Source organism: Lissotriton helveticus, chromosome 2_1 (assembly GCF_964261635.1).
Source record: "Lissotriton helveticus chromosome 2_1, aLisHel1.1, whole genome shotgun sequence".
In the NCBI taxonomy this organism is placed as follows: domain Eukaryota; kingdom Metazoa; phylum Chordata; class Amphibia; order Caudata; family Salamandridae; genus Lissotriton; species Lissotriton helveticus.
This window is the reverse complement of record NC_136059.1, coordinates 773318746-773340262: the sequence shown is the minus strand read 5'-3', so window position 1 is coordinate 773340262 and position 21517 is coordinate 773318746. Positions and strand designations below refer to the sequence as shown.

Sequence of the window (21517 nt, the reverse complement as noted above, 5' to 3'; positions counted from 1 at the left end):
GGTCCAGAAAGAAGGAAGAGGGACCGAGGAGTGGGGGACCTGCAACTCCTCTGGCGAAGACCGCGGCCGCGGAGACAGCGAGGAGCCGCCCTTAGATGACATCGGTGAAAAAGCCACGATGCAGCGGCCCTTCTCCGGTGATGATGAAACCAGGAAGCGCCGAACCTCTGGAGAAGAGGAGGCATCTGAAGACAAGTCAACGACTCGACGTCGGCCTGGCGCCGTAGCGTCTGCAATTTGAGGCAGGACATCGTCGTTGTCCGGCGCCTGGGGAGACGCTGGGACGACCACCGTTATGGCGCATGGCGCAGGAAACCGGGGCTAGGCCGGAGCCGGGGCAGCGAAGGAGCGGCGCCGGAAAGGTGCCGACCTGACCTTCGATGAGGCAACCGCCTGCGTGGAGGGAAGAGAGGGACCCAGGGAGGGACGAGGAGACCCCCACCAGCCTCGACCCGTGTCGGGACGAACGGGGCCCTTTACCGATCCCTGTGGGACCGCCAGTGCCGAAGCAGCGTCACCTCGGCCTCGGACAAGACCGCCGCCTGTCCAGAGGACCGAGAGGGGAGCCCTGGCAACCTTCCGTGACACCACAGGGACTCCTGCGGGAGTTTGCGGCGAAGCAGAGGTGCCGTGGTCTGAAGGAGGGACCCCCGAAGGGCCGCACCCCAATGGCACCACATCCTCCGAACCAGGATCCGAGCCAGTGGGCGCCGGGGCCGGCGACGCCAGGGAGGGCCCCGCACACTGCAAGTGATCCGCTGACGTCCCAGAAGGGGAAGGAGGAGGAGGAGAAGCCAGCGAGGCCTGCAAAGCCACCGTATATGTCTCTATCTGGTTTCTAGTCGCCCCCGCACCGGGAAACGGCGGATAAGGGGACGACACATGGGGCCGCACAATCCGCGGATCAGATAGCCCACGCCCAGAACAGGCCAGGAACCGACCTTCTGGGATAACCTGCGACACTTACCGACAGGCGAGCGAGGCTCTTACGACCTGGGAGAAGGAAGAGGTCGACGAGGGAGGCAGCGGTTTCGGGAACCCTCCGCAGGGATCGGGCGAGATGACAATGCCAACCTGAACATGTGGGCTGAGAGAAGTTTCATCCGGCGCTCCCGCCGGGACTTCGGTTTAATCTGCTGGCACGCCTCACAATCAGTGGAGTCATCGTGTTCCCCCAAACACCTCATGCAGATGGGGTGAGGATCCGTCGCCGACATCAGGCATCCACAAGACGAGTGCATCTTAAAGCCCGAAGGCATTCGCACACTGTTCCCACACACACGCAATAGCGAAAGGGAAAGGCCTAAATAGGCCCAGAGCACGATCCGGATCTGCTTTGCTCGCGGAAAAGGAAAAAACTGATGTAGGCGCCCCGGGGTGGGACTTATGTGACCTCGCTGATGTCTCGTACACAGACAACGCCTGGGAGGAGTCGCGTGATGCCGTCCCCCCGGCGTGCAGGCATGTTGGGCAAAGATTTTTCTGGATCCAGTCTCACGCCTAGGGATAATTCTACGTGAAGAAATCTGCCGCTACTAGTCTCTATCAGATATGTCTGTTGGTGTGTGTTATATAGTGTCTTAAGCTGTGCTGGTCACTGTAACTATAGATGTGCATGCATGAATGTAATATCAGTGCATTTTAGTGCATGTGCTACTTAAAAGTAAAACTTATTGGCGATGCTTGATCTGTGCGCTACTGAAGTGTATTCAACATTTAACATGGGCATGGTAAGGCTCTATATGATACACTGCGAGACTAATGATACACTGAAGGACGTGCAGCATAAGGCTACCTATAGGGTAATGGAACCCATTAGAGTTGGTGATGGTCCCACAGTCCTCAGCAATCGTTGCCAATAGAATTGAGAAGTAAACTGCCAGGTATAAGCAGGGAGTGGTAAATGACTTCACTTGATAAAACCAGACAATGCTCTAACTGAGCTGTTTATTGTTAGATAAAGGGTGCCATTACTACGTGCTCCAATCTGGTGTACATTATACAAAGTGAAAATGAGCTAGTTAAATTTACCTGGTGCCATAATCGACAACCACCCAGTCCTTAGCTGTTCCAGTGATGGCATCATGATGCTGAAAAAGTCCCAGGTTCCTACGAGCCTCCGTCAGTAAGTTAAAATGTTCAGCTAAAGGGAATATCTTCATCTTGTTAGCTTTTTTGCACTCTGCTATTGCCAAAGAATACAGGATTTCAGCAGCCCTACAGAAAATGGACAAAACATAACCACTTACATTTTTACAAACAAGTTCATGCAAAGTCTGAATTACAGCAGATTCTTGAAGGCACACTAACATGACTAAATGAAAAAATGCAAACCACAAAATGTAGTTACTAGAAATAAGGAACATTTAATCCCACATTGGTTTTTACATGTTTCTATAACCTATTCAACTCTGTAGTAAAGTCAGTGCTTTATGGGCCCAATTTATAAGACCATTTTCGGTTAAGTATGCCCTAATCCTCGAAATTCAGGAGTTAAGTCATACTTACGGAGGGGAAAAAATACAACTACTCATAAAACAAGGTCTGACAAAGCCAACGGGTTTGACTTTAGTATAGTGCATGGACACCACCACAATATCTAAACACATGATGACATAGATCATAAATTCACACATATAGGCAGACTGCAATCTAGAAACACAGGTCACATACCTGAAAACAACCACACAAAACCAGCAGCTAAACTTGTACACAAACATGAGGCCCATTTAGTAATAAGCCACAGCAGTCCAAGGAAGTAATGGTACTCAATGCCCCAAGACAGCAAACGATTTTCGGCAGTGAAGAAGAAGAAAAAAAGTTACTTACCTATAACTGTGGTTATCCAGAATTGGTATCATTCATAGACTCACATGCATGAATCATTCCCAGTCGCCGAGATGGGAGTCCCACTGTAAAATATTCAAGCAGTGCTTTAAAAGCTTCATACACTATAATGGCCTAAAGCCATGTAAATAGAGTCCTGTCTATGTCCTTTTTAAAAAAAAGACCGACTATTTGAACCCAGCCAATCAGCTGCCTGCACCCTCTAACACACTCTCAGAAGAGGCAGGTCTCTTCAGATTTTCTAAGCACAAGTGGTAAGAATTCCAAAGCTTAAAGAGAATTACCTCTACGGGGTGGAGGGTGGGTTGCATGTGAATCTATAAAAGATATCAATACTGGATAACTGCAGTTACAGGTAAGTAACTTATTTTCTTAACCAGTATTGGGGTATCTTTCATAGATTCACTTGCCTGAAACCGAACAGCAAGCAGTACCCAAATCTGTACTGTCATTAGGGGAAGGAGGGAGGCATGTAAATCATAACCCCCCAAGATACTGAAATATAACAGTGACATTTGTAACCATGTATACACTATTTCACGCTCTGGACAGCTGTCAAAAATAAAATTCCTAGAAACGAAGAAGGCATCCTTAATCTACTACAATATTTAAGATGTATCCAATGAAGTGTTTCGTAGAATAAAATAATAGAACAATTAAGACACTGTTAAACTTCCAGAGTCATACAAACAATCTACATAGGCAACAGAAAGAAAGTAAAGTTATATATTTTAACTAAGATATAGAATTCCTCTTTTATCAGACAAAGAGGCTGAAATTGAAGAGAGGACGCAGTACTGCTTGGCCCACAGCTGCATCCTCACGTTGCCTAGATTGGAGACAATAATGTTACATAAAAGTGTGGTCACTTGTCCATGTCACAGCACTACAATTTTTTTCCAATGTTACTCCAGCGAACAGAGCGGCTGATGTAGGAACTGCCCTGGTGGAGTATGCTTTAGTTCTTGTTCTTAAAGACTTGTTAGCCTTATCATGGCAGAAATGCATCGCAGAAGAGACCCACCTGGCAGCCTTGGCCTGAGTTACTGCTGTTGCTTCTCTGCCTTGTCTATAGGACACCAGCAGCTGATCTGTCTTTCTTATGTCTTTTGTCGGGTTGGTCTGCAGAGCTACATAGTTCTCAGTAAAACGCATAAAAGGTTCCTTGATTATAAAAGCTTTTATCTCGCTAACCATCCTTGCAGAAGTGAGAGCCAGTAGGAGGGCCACCTTCCAGGTGAGAAACTTGCGCTCTGCTTTGTGAATTGGTCCAAACAGCTGCCTCATTAACTGCGCAAGGACTAAGTTAAGCTTCCATTCAGGAGGAGGTGCACGCACTGGGGGAAATGCCCGGGTGAGGCCCCTCATGAATTGTTTTATAAGACTAGAGGCAGAGAGAAGGAACTTGAGTAGACTTCCCGTAACGGGAAATCGCAGCCAGGTGAACCTTCACTGAAGATAAAGTGAGTCCTGACTTCGCCAAAGAGAGGAGATATGGCAAAATCTGCTCAGGAGGAGCTCCAATCAGGTGAAGGTTGTTTAGTTGGCACCAGAAACAGAATAGTTTCTATTTAGCCGTCATGTCGCGTTAGTGCTCTCCGCTCAGGATTTGGCAATAACTTCCCTGCACTCCTGCGAGATATCCAAGTCCCTGAATTCTAGGAACTCAGTAACCATGTGCGCAAATTAAGAGATTACGGGTCTGGATGATTCACTTGGCCCTTCTCTCTCGTCAGCAGAGATGGAGATGGCTGCATGCATATGGGCTTCGACTCTGACAGCAAGAGTAGCTATGGGAACCAATCCTGCCTGGGCCATCGTGGAGCTATCAGGATCAGACGAGAGCCTTCCGTCTTCATCTTGGACAATGCCCTGGGAATTAACGGGATGGGGGGAAAGCATATGCATATATTCTGGACCATCGCATTAAAAGGGCATTCCCCCTCGACCCTGGTAGAGGGTATTTGATGGCGTAATACTGGCATTTGGTGTTATCCATCATTGCGAAGAGGTCTAACGCTGGTTTTCCCCACCTTTGAAACACCTTGTCGAGTTGGGACTGCTCCAGCTCCCACTTGTGACAGCCGGTCTGTGTCGTTCTTAACGTGTCTGCCAAAGTATTGTGCAGACCTCTGACATGCTCGGCCTTTAGCGAGATCCCCTTGTTGCGTAGTATAATCCCTTAACTCCTGAACTTCCTGAGATTGCGTAATGGATTTGGTTCCTCTTTGTTTGTTGGATGAAATACATGCTGGTTGTATTGTTCGCACTAACCAGCATGGAGAAGCCAGCTATCCTAAGTAAGAAAGCCTGAAGAGGTAGGAAGATGGCTTTGAGCTCTAGCCGGTTGATGTGCTGATGTTTCCGCGCAAAGGACCATTTGCCCTGAATCTGTAACTCTTGCCGGTGACCTCCCCAGCTGTCCACGGAGGCGTCAGTTGTCAGTATAGAGTCTGGGATAGTCTGGAGGAAAGTAAGGCCTTTTACAAGATTCGGTGCATGTAACCACCATTTCAGTGCCTTTACCATTCGTGCTGAGATCTGTATTACCTCCTCGAAGGATCCTGATGCATGTTGCCATTGTTTTTGTAGCTCCTCTTTAAGAGGCTGCATTCTCAGTCTGGCTAGTGGCACCAGATCTATTGCTGAAGAACACATCCCCAGGAGCGACTTGTACATTCGCACAGAAACGGACCTTTTTCTTGATATGCCCTTTGCAAGTCTTTGCAAACGTATTTGTCTTTCGTGAGATAGGAAGGCTTTTCATTGAATGTAATCTATGGACGCTCCCAGGAAGGATATGACTTGATTTGGATGGAACAAAGATTTCTCTTTGTTTACGAGTCAAAAGTCTTGAACAAGTGTAGGCAGATGCCTGTAGCTTGACTGGCCTTCTGTGCTGTTGGTGCTATAAGCAGCCAGTTGTCGAGATATGGGAATACTTGGAGCCCTTGAGATCTCAGAGCTGCTAATATGGGCGTCAGGCACTTGGTGAAGATCGTTGGTGCCAATTTGAGACCAAACTGAAATACTTTGTATTGGTAGTAGGTACCAGCCACCATGAATCTTAAGAATTTCCGATGTTTCAGATGGATTGGGATATGAGAATATGCTTTTTCCATGTCAAGCGAGATCATGAAGTTTCCTTCGTTTTAGCGGCCAAGGATTTCGGAAACTGTTCCCTTTCTGAACGTCTGCTTTTTGAGAAACTTGTTGAGATCCCTCATGTCCAGGAGCAGTCTCCACTCTCCTGATTTCTTTTTTATTAGAAAAAAATGAGAATAAAAACCTTTTCCCCTATGCAACATCAGGGCTTCCTCTATCGCTCCTTTGGCGAGCATGACCAAAGCCTCTTTGCATAATAAGTGAAGACGGGGGGGATGGGGGCGGGCACCCTTGGGTGCAGTAGTTGGCAGGTGCTGAATGAATTCCAGAGTGTGACCGTTGGTGACAAGGTCCAGCACCCAGAGATCCATTGTTATTTTGCGCCACTGGAGGACATAGCTGGAAATTTTAGCACCCACAGATTGGGAGGGGAGGGAAGCTGGTGCCTGCTTGAGTGACGACCTTGTTGAGGCATTCGTTTGCGGCCTCCCTGGCGAGAGAAACCAGCTGTAGATGACTGGCTGTAAGATGGAGAATTGTAGGGTTGATGGTATTGTGACTGATATGGCGGATACTGTTGTGACCTCTGGTAACCTCCCCTAGCACATCTGAAGGGAACCTTTCTATTTTGCAATGTGTCCAAAGGCTTTGCGGAGTCCATGTCATTCTTAATCGCCAGCAGTGCCTCATCAAAGTGCTTTCCAAACAGGGACTCTCCGTCAAAAGCCATATCCAAAACATTTGTTTGCACCTCAGGCCTAAAGGTGGTTGCTTTCTGCCATCCCTGCCGTCTGAGCACAGCAGCTCCTGCCAGTTGTCTAAAGCCAGTATTGGCCACATCAAGGGCACAGTCAATGGTTTCCGAAGCTGCATGCTCCACTTCTACTAGCATCTATTATGCCTCTTGTCTCTTGTTTTCAGGTATAAGGTCTATTAAACCTGCTATGTCTGACCACATTTGGTGGTCATAGGGGACGATAATGACTAATACATTTGCTGCCCTAATTGTAACTGCTGCCATAGAAGAGAAACGCTTCCCTAAAATGTCCATCCTACGCCCTTCTTTATCAGGAGGAGTGGTAATCGGGTAACAGGGTTTTTGGAACGTCTGGCTTGGGGTGTCCAATGAAGCAAGATGGAGGATCTTCGGGCGCCCTATACTTCTTCTCAATACGGGGTAGCACTGGTGGTATGGATGCTATTGTCTTCATTATCATGATGCCTTCCACCCAAATGTAATCTATAAGTGGTATGGAGCGTACTAATTTCCTCGAGTCTTCTTCGAAGTCATATATAAAGCATTCGGTCTGTTTGACCGTAATAGGCAGATGAAACCTGTTAGCTGCCCTCTGCATTAGATTATGAAACCCTCCAATATTCTCTGGAGGAGAATCTGATGGGAAATGCAGAGGTGGAGAGGGAGGTGGAATAACAATCAGCCCAAGGATCAGGAGCAGAGATTGGATCCGGCAGCTCAACATCTCTATCCTCATCCGAAGAGGAGGCATCCGGTGCTCCAGGGTCGGTTGGTCCGGGGTCAGGAACACTCACAGGTGTGCTTGGCGGTTAAGCGGCTGGCGCACCTGGAGGATCTGTTTGAGGTACCGGCCTGTCTGGCTGATCCTGTTGCGGCAGGAACCTCTGCCGGTAATCCGCTAACATAGCCTGTAGATCGTGTATCAGTGATGGTAGCAGATGGGCCATGTCCCTGATCCGCGGATCTGGCTGAAAACCATATGAATGATGACGCAGAGCCATATACCCTGTTGGTAGAACTACAACTCGTCATGGCAGTCCTCATCCTCATCATCCAGACACTTTACATGAAGCTCAGATGGGCTGTGAGCCGCACCATAAAGACCAACATCGTTAACATCCTCTTCATCCGCTTCTACACAGCCCTCCAGCGGATGCGACGGGAGAAAGGGCGAAACCTTATTAAATTCTTGCATGGTTGGCGTACGAAAGTCTAGGTCACTCTGGTAACCTCAGTAATCCTCGTCGACGGCGGTGTCGACGGTGCATACAGAGCAGTAAAGAAAATTCCATTGTCGTTGGTATTGTCGTCGACGGTACCATCAACGACAGTGTCATCGTCAACGGAAGAGTAGTGGTCGTCGACGGGGCACTCGTCGATGAGTCTGTCATCATGATCTTCGCTAACGGTATCTTACTCGACGAGGGAGCGTCGACTGTCTTTGATGATGATAGGGTCCTCGTCGTCCACGTGGAGACTTTAGTAGACAGTATTGGAGCCTGGATTGCTGTCACTGTTGTCGTCGATGTAACACTCAATGTCGTTGAGTGAGGGAGCGTTGTTGACGATGATTTTTTAAGAGATTTCCACCCTACAAAATCTGAAGAGGAGGCTCTAGGATGATCTCCTTTCTTCCTGGAAGGAGTAGAAGGTACAGATAACGCCGGCTCAGAGGAGTGCTTAGCTCCCTTCTCTTTTTTAGAAGCCTTGGAGTCCTGGGAAGGCTTATGATGTTTCCTACCTTCGCCTTAGGAACTGTCCTTAGATCTGGCCCTCTTATGGGATGTAGAGGCTCTCTCACCATCCCCATCCGAAGAAGGCGACTGGTGTTTAGTGGCCACAATAACAAACTTACCTCTCGGTCCTTAAGGGTTTTAGTTGAAAAGATGCAGCAGAACTTGCATTCTCTCACCTCATGCCTTGGATAAAGGCAGCAAATACACGTCTTATGTGGATCATCCACATAGACTCTTTTCTTACCCCAAGTCTTACATGGGTGGAAAAGACCTTTTTTGTCTGGCATGATGACAAGATGTGTGAAAGTTGAAGAAAACGGAGTAGCACTCAGGACCTTTCACACAAAGTGCGGTGAAAATCTGAATAGAACCTGTCTCTGCTGAGAGTGTTCTAGAGGGTGCAGGCAGCTGATTGGCTGGGTTGCAACATTATATTCTTTTTTAAAAAGGACATAATAGGCCATTATTTACATGGCTTAAGGCCAATATATCAAAAAACAAGATTAGGGAGTGAAGAGGTAGCGCTTCTGAGAGTGCTAAGATGGATACTACCTCCAGATAAGTTTAATGAAACAAAAGGAACCACCTCAGAGAGGGATTATTGTATGTCAAGAGTTGTCAGACATACACAATGTTTGTTAAAATACCCCTCACACACCAAAAGGGCCCTTGGTGTCATGCTTCATCATCGGGGTCTTCCCAACCCCGCTACGGGGCGTGTTGCGACTGGCGACTACTCTGGAGCACTGGTAGATTGGAAGTGCTATGTGAGGTGTATATGTTGTGAGTGAGAAAGGGTCAGAAGTGAATAAGAGTGATGTTAAAAAATACCTGGCCTTATGTATTCAAAAAAACTTTATTTGGTCATAGGCTGGAATTGTTAAAAAAGTGAATTTGGAGAGATTGCGCTAGTAATGTGCGTTTCCTCCTTTGAGTCATTTCGAAGCTTGTGATGCTTCTTCGTCAGGACAGAGTGCGATCCCTCAGTCACTCACTATGTTGTTATCAATATGTGAAGAGATATATACAGTGATGTTTAACCCCTTCGACGCTGATGACGAGCTGGGCTCGTCATGAGGTAGCCTTCTCGCACGCTCATGACGAGCCCAGCTCGTCATGTAAAGTGCGAATCCGTAAATCCCAGCGTACGGGCGGAAATCCTACCGCACGCATGCGGTTAAAAATACAATACCTAATTGGTATTGTGATCCAACTGCTTTCGTGATGGCCTTTTTTTCTCTTAGCCATCAAGAAAGCAGTTGGATCACAATCCTTATTAAGTGTGTGATTTATGTTCTATGTTGGTTTGTTGTGTGTACTGTCTCCCCGTTCCTTCACTGATATAGGTCACGGCAACAGCGTTAAATGATAATTACTATCACTGTGCATCACCTTTTCTCCCTTAGGTGACACCTTGTCTGCGCTTTGGGAGCGCATCGCAATAATTGTGCTCTCTCTTTACAGGCTTATACTCAGAATTACTGACAAGCTATACCAATTAGGTATTGCATTTTTAAACATCACTGTATACATCTCTTCACATACAACTAGAGTGCCCCTGTCCAGACCATCTGAACCTTTCTCTGGACCAGCCCCATACGGGCACCTGCACAACTCCCTCTCGAGCACAAGATGGACTCCGGTATGGACGTGTGTGCCTTTGAGAGACTAAAGCGGCCTTTCTTCCACGCCCGACTCCTCCTGACCTGGGAAGTGCTGGAGACGCCTAATGCAATCTGGAAGATTTGTCTGCTTCCCCTCCCTTACCAGATGATGAGGATTTTCACAGGAATTCCAATGATGAGGCAGGCTCCTCCAGTTCTTGGCACTCATCCCCGGTTCCTACTTTGTTTGGGCCCTCTGACGCTCAAGAGGCAGAGGACCTTTGTGACATACTACACCCAGATGACTTCATCCACCCTCAGTCAGCAGATTGGTTTCCTTCAGCGAAAGTTAACAAGTATGTGGCAAGCCACCTCAGGAAGCCCCTAGAGAAGTAAGTGCGGACAAAATTCAGGGCGGAGGGGCCATATCCCTCTCTGTCAGGCAAGGTGGCCATTACTCCTGAAATAGACACCCGAAATTACCATGTTCCTCCAGAAGCACATTTGTGACCCCAGAAGGGGTATTAATAGGTCCTGGATGTCCTGCCAGGACAAACTCCAGAATGTCACAGGACCCCTTACAAAAAAATTAGAATTAGCAGAGGAGGCCAAGGCCTCGGGTTCCACACGCTCCCCTGAAGTCCTGTCCGGGTGGGCGCAATGTGCTGTTATAATTCTGGGTAATGCCAATTGTGATTGTCTACGGAGAGACGACGCTCTCTCCTGATCAAGGTGGACCCCAAGCTGGGGGACAAAGCTTCTAGGGAGGCCGAGTGGAGGTTCAGGCAGGGTTTTTTGGGGAGCCCTTTGTTAAGTAGATGGGAAAGTTTATTTCCACTTTTACAATGTGAGATAAGGCACAGGCTTTCTTCAAAAAGATTTTCTATCCCTGAATTTTTGTTATGATCGACTGGCTACTTTTACACGCAAGGTCGTTCAAGGGGTCAAGGCTGCAGAAGAGACCAGGACCAATCCCACTCCGGGGAACTCATCCCCACCAGAAGAAAACAAAGAGGATGCAAAGTCAGAGGCTCCTCCAGGGGGCAACTACATGGAGCCCAGTCCAGTGAGTGTTCGTTTACCTTGACTTACCTATGTCGCTTGGCATGGTTTCTGCACAACTGGGAGGCAATTACTTCCGATGCATGGGTTTTGCAAACAGTCCAAGGTTTCCAAATTGAGTTCTAGAGATTCCCCAGCCAGCACTCGTGCCTACGCTCCCTGGTCTTTTCAGAGGACCAGACAGCCCTGATAAATCAAGAGGTGGCGGATCTCCGCAGAGACACAATCACCCCTTTACAGCTTGACCCTCATGACCTCTTGGCCTCTTGGTTTTCTCAGCAATATATTCACGGTGGAGGAGCGAGGCAGAGGTCAACAAACCATGATCAATCAAAGAGTAATCAACCAGTGGTTGGTCTACTGCCATTTCAGGATTGAAGGTATTCATCTCTTGCAAAACTTGGTGCAGCCAGAAGATTGGATGATACGCTTCTATCTCAAGGATGCATACCTGACGGTTCCTATTTCTCCCCCTCAGGGCAGGTTATTATAGTTCAGGTGGCAAGGACAAATGTACTAACTCAAGACACTGCCTTTTGGCCTCTACTTGGCCCCTTGTTGCTTCACCAAAGTGTTGGAGCCGGTGATGGAATTCCTCAAGGCTATCGCCTTATAATTTACCGTGACGATTTCCTTCTCAAGTACCAATGCCCATTAAGGCTGCGGGATCAGTTGCAGATGACAATCCACCTGCTGGAAGGCTTGGGGTCTGTCATCAACATCAAGAAGTCCCTGCTGATTCTGTCCAAACAGACTACCTTTTTGTGGTTTGTACTATCATCAGGAAGACTCAGTCTTCCTTCCAGGAGAGTAGCAAAAAATCGGAGAGAGCAAAGTAAGACCCTGCCCAGAACCTCAACCTCAATGCATCAAGTAGCTCGCATAGTGGGCTTCCTGTCCTCCTCCATACAAACAATATTTCCAGGCCCATTGCATTATAGGGTCCTCCTGAGGGTCAAGACCTTCTACCTGCGCAAAAGCCTACAATATTTGCAGGAAATCCCTCTGATGGAAGAAGTCAAGATTGGGATGAAGTTGTGGTTGGGTCACATGGGGGCCTGGAACAGGAGGGCCATATTAGTCTCAGACTCTGATATAGTTATCGAGTCCGATGCCAGCAAAAACGGTTGGGGGTGCACTGCCTGGACTACTTTACTGGAGGAAAATGGTCAGCAGAAAAACAATCACTTCACATCAATTGTCTTGAGTTGATGGCAGGCTCTTAAACTGTGCAGTGCTGGAACAAGGAAAAGATGAGAAGCTGTGTCCTCCTAAAAATGGACAACATTTCGGTGGTCTGGTACATAAATCGTCCAGGGGGCACCAGATTGAAAGTCTTAGCGGATCTGGTCAAAGAAGTTTGCACGTTTTGTGTGTATCAGTTATGGCAGAGTATCTTCCGGGAGTTTCAAAAGAAATAGTGGATTGGTGCTCGAGGGAATTGTCCGAGATGAGTTTGTGTGAACAAAGGGTGGGTCTGCACACCTATGTCAACAAAAGGAAAGATATAAGAATGTTTAATCAACAATTTTTAAATGTGTATGCGTGCAGTGCAATGGGAGGGGTACCAAATCCCTTTGTTATAATGTGTAAATTGAATCCTTGGAAACCAAGAACTATGTACTGCACAGCTACAGGGCACTAACGCCTCTAAGGATTTCCTTCAAAAACTTTGTGCATGTTACAAAAACATTTATTCATATATTATTCATGTGTTTACAGTCTGAAATCAAAGTCATCATTAGTTCAAAAAGAACATATAAAAATGAGAAAACTTCAGATTGAATTAAATGCATGTATGTCAAGTACAAATATTAGTCAGAGAATTGTACTTAAATTCAAGGTTATCAAAACTCAAAACAATCCAAACTTAAAACAACCCAATGCATTTCGGGTTCATCATGAACCCTTCTTCAGGGGTTTGTGTATACAAATATAAATTGTTCACAGATATTAGTGTTCAAATCCTTCGGGAAGGTACAGATAGGGAATCTACAACAAAAGATACAAATAGCCACAATTAGATAAATGCACAGTATATATAATTAACCATCACCTGTCTCCTCAGAGTTTGCATTCTTCAAAATTACAAAGTGCAAAAGTAAGTTTAATGATGAAAAAGGTATGTGAAGAAAAGAAAACAAAACTAAAAATATCCACGCTGTGAAACAGTGAATAAGTATTCATAGGATAGTCCCTCTTCCACCTAGACCTAACTTGATGCACCTTAACCAAGAAGGGTCTAAAATTGTTCAAAAATCACCCAAAAGTGACCTGAATGTGTCATAAGTTGACCCAAACAGTGAGAAAGTATTTAAGTACCTAGCAATCAGCCGAAGCTAAAATAACCTGAATAGTGTGGTGAAATTCAATAAGAATTCAGCAAGCCACCTATAAACAAGACGATCATCAGGAGCAACTGACTTTGGTTCTCGGACATTTGGGGTATGTTACTTTCATTTACCTTGACCGTAGACGTTGTGGCTAGTGTTCATGACTAGACATTTTTGTGATATAATTGTCGTCTTGTTTATAGGTGGCTTGCTGAATTCTTATTGAATTTCACCACACGATTCAGGTTATTTTAGCTTCGGCTGATTGCTAGGTACTTAAATACTTTCTCACTGTTTGGGTCAACTTATGACACATTCTGGTCAATTTTGGGTGATTTTTGAACAATTTTAGACCCTTCTTGGTTAATGTGCATCAAGTTAGGTCTAGGTGGAAGAGGGACTATCCTATGAATACTTATTTACTGTTTCACAGCGTGGATATTTTTAGTTTTGTTTCCTTTTCTTCACATACCTTTTTCATCATTAAACTTACTTTTGCACTTTGTAATTCTGGAGAATGCAAACTCTGAGGAGACAGGTGATGGTTAATTATATATACTGTGCATTTATCTAATTGTGGCTATTTGTATATCTTTTGTTGTAGATTCCCTATCTGTACCTTCCCGAAGGATTTGAACACTAATATCTGTGAACAATTTATATTTGTATACACAAACCCCTGAAGAAGGGTTCATGATGAACCCGAAATGCATTGGGTTGCTTTAAGTTTGGATTGTTTTGAGTTTTGATAACCTTGAATTTAAGTACAATTCTCTGACTAATATTTGTACTTGACATACATGCATTTAATTTAATCTGAACTTTTCTCATTTTTATATGTTCTCTTTAAACTAATGATGACTTTGATTTCAGACTCTAAACACATGAATAATATATGAATAAATGTTTTTGTAACATGCACGAAGTTTTTGAAGGAAATCCTTAGAGGCGTTAGTGCCCTATAGCTGTGCAGTACATAGTTCTTTGTTTCCAAGGACTCAATTTACACCGAGATGAGTTTGTGGCAGTTGGACCCACAGATATTCAGAAAACGGAACAGTGAGATCCGTTCTCGGTGAACCCGTCTGGACCATTAAGTGGCCAGATACTTCAGCTGGAAGCCGGCCCCACAGGCAGCGGCGACAGATGCGTTCTTGCAGGTTTGGTCAGGGTGGAGGGATTACATGTTGTCTCCTTTCGCAATAATTATGAAGTTGTCAACACAGGTGAGAAGGTAACAGGTGAGAGTGGTCCATGTCGCACCACTCTGGAGGTCTCAGGGCTGGTTTCCGATTCTCATGGAACTTTCTTGGGAATTTCCAATCCTTCTACCCTACACTCCAGATCTCCTTCAGAATCGTCTGGGTAATTATCCGTTAATCCTACAAGGACCTATGTCCCTAGTGGCATGGAGGATTACAGGAAGGTATGGAGTGACCCGGGACTTTCACAAGAGGCTGGAAGAATGCTAGCCATGGCATGGGCAGACAGAAACACACAAAGATACAAAACTGCATGGTCAAAATGGGTTTGTTGGTGTGTTCAACACAGTGAAGAAGATTCCATGGGGTGTGACGTTGTACCAACAATATTTTTTTTTACATCCTTGGCATCGCAAGGTTTGGCGTATCGGATGCCCAATTCTTACATGTCAGCCATTTCTGCTGGTCACCTGCAGTACAGGGGTTTCTACTGTGGGAACATGCGTTGGTATGTAAACTTATGAGAGGAATTCACCTGGGTCTGCCCCGGAACCCAGGTATTCCAGTCTATGGGACGTCAATTTGGTCCTCAATCATGCCAGCTGTCTTGATAAGAAGTATCAACGAAACTTGCAATGCTGCTAAGTCTGGTCTCTTGTTACAGAGTTTTGGACGTTCGGGCACTGAATATCACAGGTCGTGTTTTTACTCCACAAGGTGTCAAGTTCCACATTACAAGGAGGACCATGTCCAATTCTAAGATGGTATCCTACCAGGCTTTTAATCGATATCCCAAATTATGTGAAGGAAGGTGTTTTAAGGCATATGAAAACATGATGGAGGAGGTCCGTCCCCGGGTGAAAGACAATTGTTTATATCTCCCCCAAAAATCTTTCAATGCAGTCTTCTCCCACCATTGCTCGATGGGTCATGCAGGAAGCAGGCATTAACGTTTTGCAATTTGGAGCTCACTCTGTGAGAAGGGCAATGGCCTCCAAAGTCTTCTCTCTAGTGGCAAGACTATAAGATATCATTAATGGGGCTGATTGGTCTTCGCACTCCATGTTTAAATGATAAATGTGGGTTAAATTATAGCTCCGGCCCTGATATAGCATCCGCCCTCCCCGACAACTACACCTACATCGAAAAAAATAGGGCGGGGAAAGAGGAAGGAGGGATAGCCATCATTTTTAAACGAATATACTTCTGTAAATGGGAGGATCTAGATATCCCCAACAGTGAAGCCGGCCTGTTTAAACTATTGCTATCCCCAAATTACACTCTCTCCGGAACACTCATCTATCGGCCCCCCTGGCCCAGCCAGCTCGTGGGCTACCGCCCTTCCGGAGCACATAGCCCCCATGCTGTGAAACGCTACCAACTTCCTGCTCATTGGTGACCTAAACATATACTTTAATGACACATCCTGCCCCACTAGCACCAATCTCACGCTGGACCTAGCAGCACTGAATATCACTCTACATAATTCGGGCCCAACTCATAAGGCAGGGAACCTTCTTGATCCCATCTTTTCTAATTTGGATACTATAACAAGCAGGCCTCCCCTACCTATCCCCTGGTCAGACCACTACCTAGTAGAGTTTATGATAATAATCAATCGGTCCCCCAAGACTCCAGTAATTCCCACAGAACCAAGATTAACCAGAAACTGGAAAAATCTGGACCCCGATAAATTCAACCCCTGTCTTGAGAACACCAAGCCCCTCACCTCCGTGACTAGCATTGAAGCGGAGGCGGCCATTCACAGCTGGCTCTCCTCGGCTGTCAATGTATGCCTCCCTCAGCGAAAGAAGAAGTACAATCTGCACCACCCACCCGCCCCTCGGTTCACAGACCTGTTAAAAAGGGAAAAAACCATCTGCAAAAACCTTGAGCGGAAGTGGCACATTCATTATGACCACTGCACCAAGTTACTGTACAAAACGACTTTAGCCAAATACCATGCACTCTGCAACACAGCTAGAGCAGAATATGTCACTGTGACTATACTTAATGCACAAAACCGCCCCAAATCGCTCTTTAAAGCTGTACAGGAGCTCTCTGTTGCATCCTGCCAGCCTAAAGCCCCATGTCTAGACACAATGCAATGCAATACTTTGGCAGAATTCTTTATCTCCAAAATTGATCAAATCTATGCCGACTTCGAAGACCCTATCCCCACCCATTCACCCTCTGAGCGGCCTGCATTGCCTGTCCCCTGTGTATCCGAGCAACCGGATCATACTCCTCACATTTCCTTACAGCAGATAACTACTTGGGACCCTCTAGATATCCCCACACTGCAGGATATCATTAGCAACATTAAATCCGGCTCCCCGAAGGATCCTATCCCCCCCAAATTTTACAAACCCTAGACACCTCCTCCCTTAATCTTATTCTAGAACTACTTAACACCTCTCTTAGGGAAGCCAAGGTCCCCAGCGCATGGAAACACGCCATGATAGTACCGCTATTGAAAAAAGCAAATGCAGACCCCAATAACCCATCCAATTTCTGCCCCATTTCACTCCTTCCGGTCTACTCCAAGATTCTGGAAAAACACATTAATACACAACTCCCAAACACGTTGAATCATGGAACCTTCTTCACCAATCTCAGTCTGGCTTCAGGTCTGGTTTTTCGACAGAATCGACGCTCTTGGGGGTTTCTGAGACCATTCGCTGCCAGGTCGACAAAGGGGAAACTGTGGCACTTATTTTGCTTGAAAAACAAATTTGTGGAGGGTCAAGAGGGGAAATAATTTTAAGACCTGTCAACTCATGCCCCTTACAACAACATGAAAAACACAGAAAGAGAAGACCAGGTCAAAGGTGGTGTACTGACTTGAATAGTGAGCGGGAATCACACAGGTACAAGTGTGAAAAAGAGTATTGAGTCTTGCTGGGCTGAAAAAATCCCATCAGACCACCCTTATGGCGGCATATCATCATATGGGGATTGGTAGTCGCTCCAGCCTCCGCCTAAACCTTCAAGTGGCGGTGCATAAGTGGGGAGCGGCAACTTTAGCCACAGTAGTGCTCAAAGAAAAAAGTAGAAAAAAGTGCTGTTGAGAAAGTGCAGTGCTTTTTGACAGGAAGAAGATTTTTTACTGTTATCAGTGGACACTGGGGTTGCAAGTTTTGAAGGGAAGATATGACTTTCTTGAGTATATTACATGTTATTGATACAACTTATTCTCTTTTACATGTGTATACACCCCCTACACTGTGTTGCAGTAGCTTATTATATTTTTTTCAAGGTCCTGATGAAAGTTGGAGCAATCCTCCTTCTAGCTGAAACTAGTCGACCACTCTGCACAGCTCCATAATGTAGTCTTATTTACCCACTACCAGGCATGTTTTTAATTTTGACACCCAGATTAATTCCTGCAAGTAATTCCTTCAATCTGGGTAGCCAATTTTAGCAAGCACTTTCTCAACAGCACTGCACTTTTTTCTACTTTTTTCTTTGAGCACTACTGTGGCTAAAGTTGCCGCTCCCCACTTATGCACCGCCACTTGAAGGTTTAGGCGGAGGCTGGAGCGACTACCAATCCCCATATGATGATATGCCGCCATAAGGGTGGTCTGATGGGATTTTTTCAGCCCAGCAAGACTCAATACTCTTTTTCACACTTGTACCTGTGTGATTCCCGCTCACTATTCAAGTCAGTACACCACCTTTGACCTGGACTTATTTTGCTTGACCTAAGTGCCGCTTTCGACACGTTTCCCATACCAACCTTCTTAACACCCTTAAGTCTTCCGGCATCTCTGGCTCAGACCTTGAGTGGCTTGCAAGCTTCCTCTCCAATCGAACTTTCCAAGTCTTCTCTTCTACATCTGCTTCCAAAGTCCATAAATCTGTTTATGGCGTCCCCCAGAGCTCCATCCTGAGTCCCCTACTTTTTAATTTGTATATTAGACCTTTGGCCACCATTGCGGAGCAAGCTGGATTCACCATCTATTCTTACGCGGATGATACCCAGATCATCTACTCTCTCTCCACGGGCCATCATTCTACTACTTCTTCCCTTTGCTCAGGACTTAACAATATTGCTACCTGGATGTACGAAAATAAATTAAAACTTAACGGGGGAAAAACAGAACTTCTCCTGATTGGTCACAATACCACCTTATGGGGCCCTCACCACTGGCCACCACAAATGGGCACTCTCCCTGTCCCCTCCAAAACCGCTCGCAACCTTGGCATCTTTTTTGATGACCAGTTGTCTATGAAGCAACATGCGGTCAGAGTCTCTTCCACTTGTACAACCATTCTCAAATGGCTCAGAAAGATCTTCTGGATGCTTCCTCAGGACACAAAACAAACAGTAGTCCAGGCTTTAATTACATCCAGACTGGACTACGGTAACGTTCTCTTTCTAGGGGCCTGCAAGGAAGTGACTTGTAAACTGCAAACGGTACAGAACATGGCTGTACGGCTCCTTTGCAATCTTCCCAACAAGTCCTCCACATCCTCCTCCCTACGAAGCCTTCATTGGCTCCGCATTGAAAATCGCATAAAGTTCAAGGCCCCCTGCTTTATGCACAAAATCAACGCAGGCAGAGCCCCCCTGATCTCAGAACTTTAGTCCACCAATACTGCCCTTCCCGCACCCTTCGCTCTTCCAACCAGCACAAGTTTCAGGTCCCCAGGATCAAAAAAGCCAGAATGGGCGGTCGTTCATTTGCTTATCTGGCTCCATCGCTGTGGAACTCTCTTCCTCTCCCCCTGCGTACTGAACTCAGCTACCTCAAGTTCCGCAGGGATGTAAAAACTTGGTGGTTTAACCGATAGATCTCCCCTTTTCTCTAGTCTAATCTTGCCGGTGCTCTGCCCTCAACCTGTTCTTAGCGCCGGGAAACCTCCGGGTAGCTGTGCGCTCTATAAACTTAAATATAATAATAATAATAATAATAATAATAATAATAATAATAATAAGTAGTTTTATTTCAAACCGGTAATTGATATGGCATCTTTGGTGGTGAACAAGCTTTGAACATGCATAATCCTCCCTCCGGTCTTGACACAGAATTAAATATTTCCTAGCTTTAATAACAGAAACATTTAATTCTATTAAGGACACAGAAGCGAGGATTATTCCCTCCCAGGCTTGTGTGAAATTCCCAACCCTGCATGGTTAAAAGGACAGGTTTTGGTTCAAGTTACTCTTACGGGCATTCTAAGGGTGTAAGTATATTTTTTCTTTAATCATATGTTCAGGTATAGGATGTTTTATTTCTAATATGACGTGTATTTGTCTTTAATTACAACGGGATTGTGAGTCTATCCAAGGTGACAAAGTTAAATCCTGTATGTTTTTCTGATTTAACCAACTGAAAATAAAGGAAATATTTGGATTTCTTCTGATGCACTGAAGAAAGAGGAAGTGGACCAACAGATGTCTGTTTGTAAGGAACTGAACAGTCTGTGATTGGTTGAACTTTATTTGTAGTCCTTTCCCGTGAAATTCTGGGAAAGGTAGTTGGTTAAAGTTGAAGTCTGCTGGAAGTAATAAAAGAAGGAAGATTGAACATAATTGTCGCCTTAGTGTCCTTAAGAGAATTGAAACTTTCCATTATGAAAGCTAGGAGATTTTACATTATGGTTGGAAAGCACTTATACATTCCTCACTGACTTGCAAGTAGGTGAAGGAACTCCAGTAACAAGCCCCTTCAAAATTGCGATTCGGCAGTTTCCCAAATCGCAAAATGGGATTAATACATCGGAAAAAGTAATTTTGCAGCTACAAACCCTGTAATTTAGGGTTTGTGAATGCTTAATCACTTTGTACATCAGACCCTAAGTATCCTGATGACAAGGATTCTTCAGCCTTGCAGTATCTGCAACATCTGCTCCCAGAATCAGTTTTCCCTTGATCCCTGTAGCTCCTGCAGCCGCGCCTGACCCTCTAGTGCCCACACTCTATTCTACGTATTAAGACTTTTCTTGTTCCCATCCACCTGGTTATGTCTTGAAAGCTGTGCCTTTGCGATATGAAAAGTCTCCTACATTTAGGGTTCATTCTGGTCTGGGGTCACTTGAAAGTTGATGAGTGAGAAAGTGCTATAGCTATTATGAGCATATCTGGCAGCAACTGAATTCTGAAGTGTCAGTGCATGAGCAGGGAGCACAAGGGTCCAGTGCATACCAACAACTGTGCTGGCAGGAGGGTGGACCAGGCAGCAGCACAGCCTGAAGATACACGTTTGGAGCCTTGCTTGAGTCTTATCACTGAAGGAGGTGTCATATTAGAAGACACCTGGGTGGGACTGGAAGAGGTTGATGTCACCAATAAAAGGTGGCAGCCAAGCAAGCCAGTGTATTCAACTTGGAATTATACTTCCTTGCACTACTATTCTTTCAACATACAAATAATCCATTCTGGGAAGTTCTTTGGGGTTTCTACAGCTTACCTATAACATCTCCTTGTTATTTCCTTTACTACATTGGCTAATTTAAGTTTCTTATCTCCTCCTACTTATTTGTTACTGACTATACAAAGAGCTGGGCTCAGGCGTTTGGTATATCATAGCTCTTTATGCTTTCCGTCTGTTGCTCTCACTGTTGATATTCTAGTGCCTTCCTGCTTTCAGCTCTTCCATTCTGTGCATTTGGATCCTATGCTGCTTCTTGTGGATTTTGAAGCTGTACTGCTTGAGGATTCTTGGTACTCTGACATTTACTGTTTAAAGCAGCCTTAATACTGAACACCTGTCCTGAAGTCCCGTCCCCCCCACACCTCCCTCCCGGTTTTCAGTTTTATTTCCCTTGTGGATCACTGGGATTACAGTTCTTGTTTTTACTTACACCTAGGATAAACCTGTAACCAGTCCAGGCCTTCAGGGTGGCTGACAAACATTTTCTT

At 45.6% G+C, this 21517-nt stretch overlaps 1 protein-coding gene across 1 annotated transcript in view; it reads right to left on the bottom strand.

Moving 5' to 3' along the window:
• Window positions 1–21517, bottom strand: part of MAN2A1 (mannosidase alpha class 2A member 1) — a 1212885-nt gene that overhangs the window by 621995 nt on the left and 569373 nt on the right. Inside the window, exon 10 of the mRNA XM_078675492.1 lies at window positions 2032–2217. Within this exon, the coding sequence (XP_078531618.1) occupies window positions 2032–2217 (186 nt within the window). The remainder of the gene's footprint in view (window positions 1–2031; window positions 2218–21517) is intronic.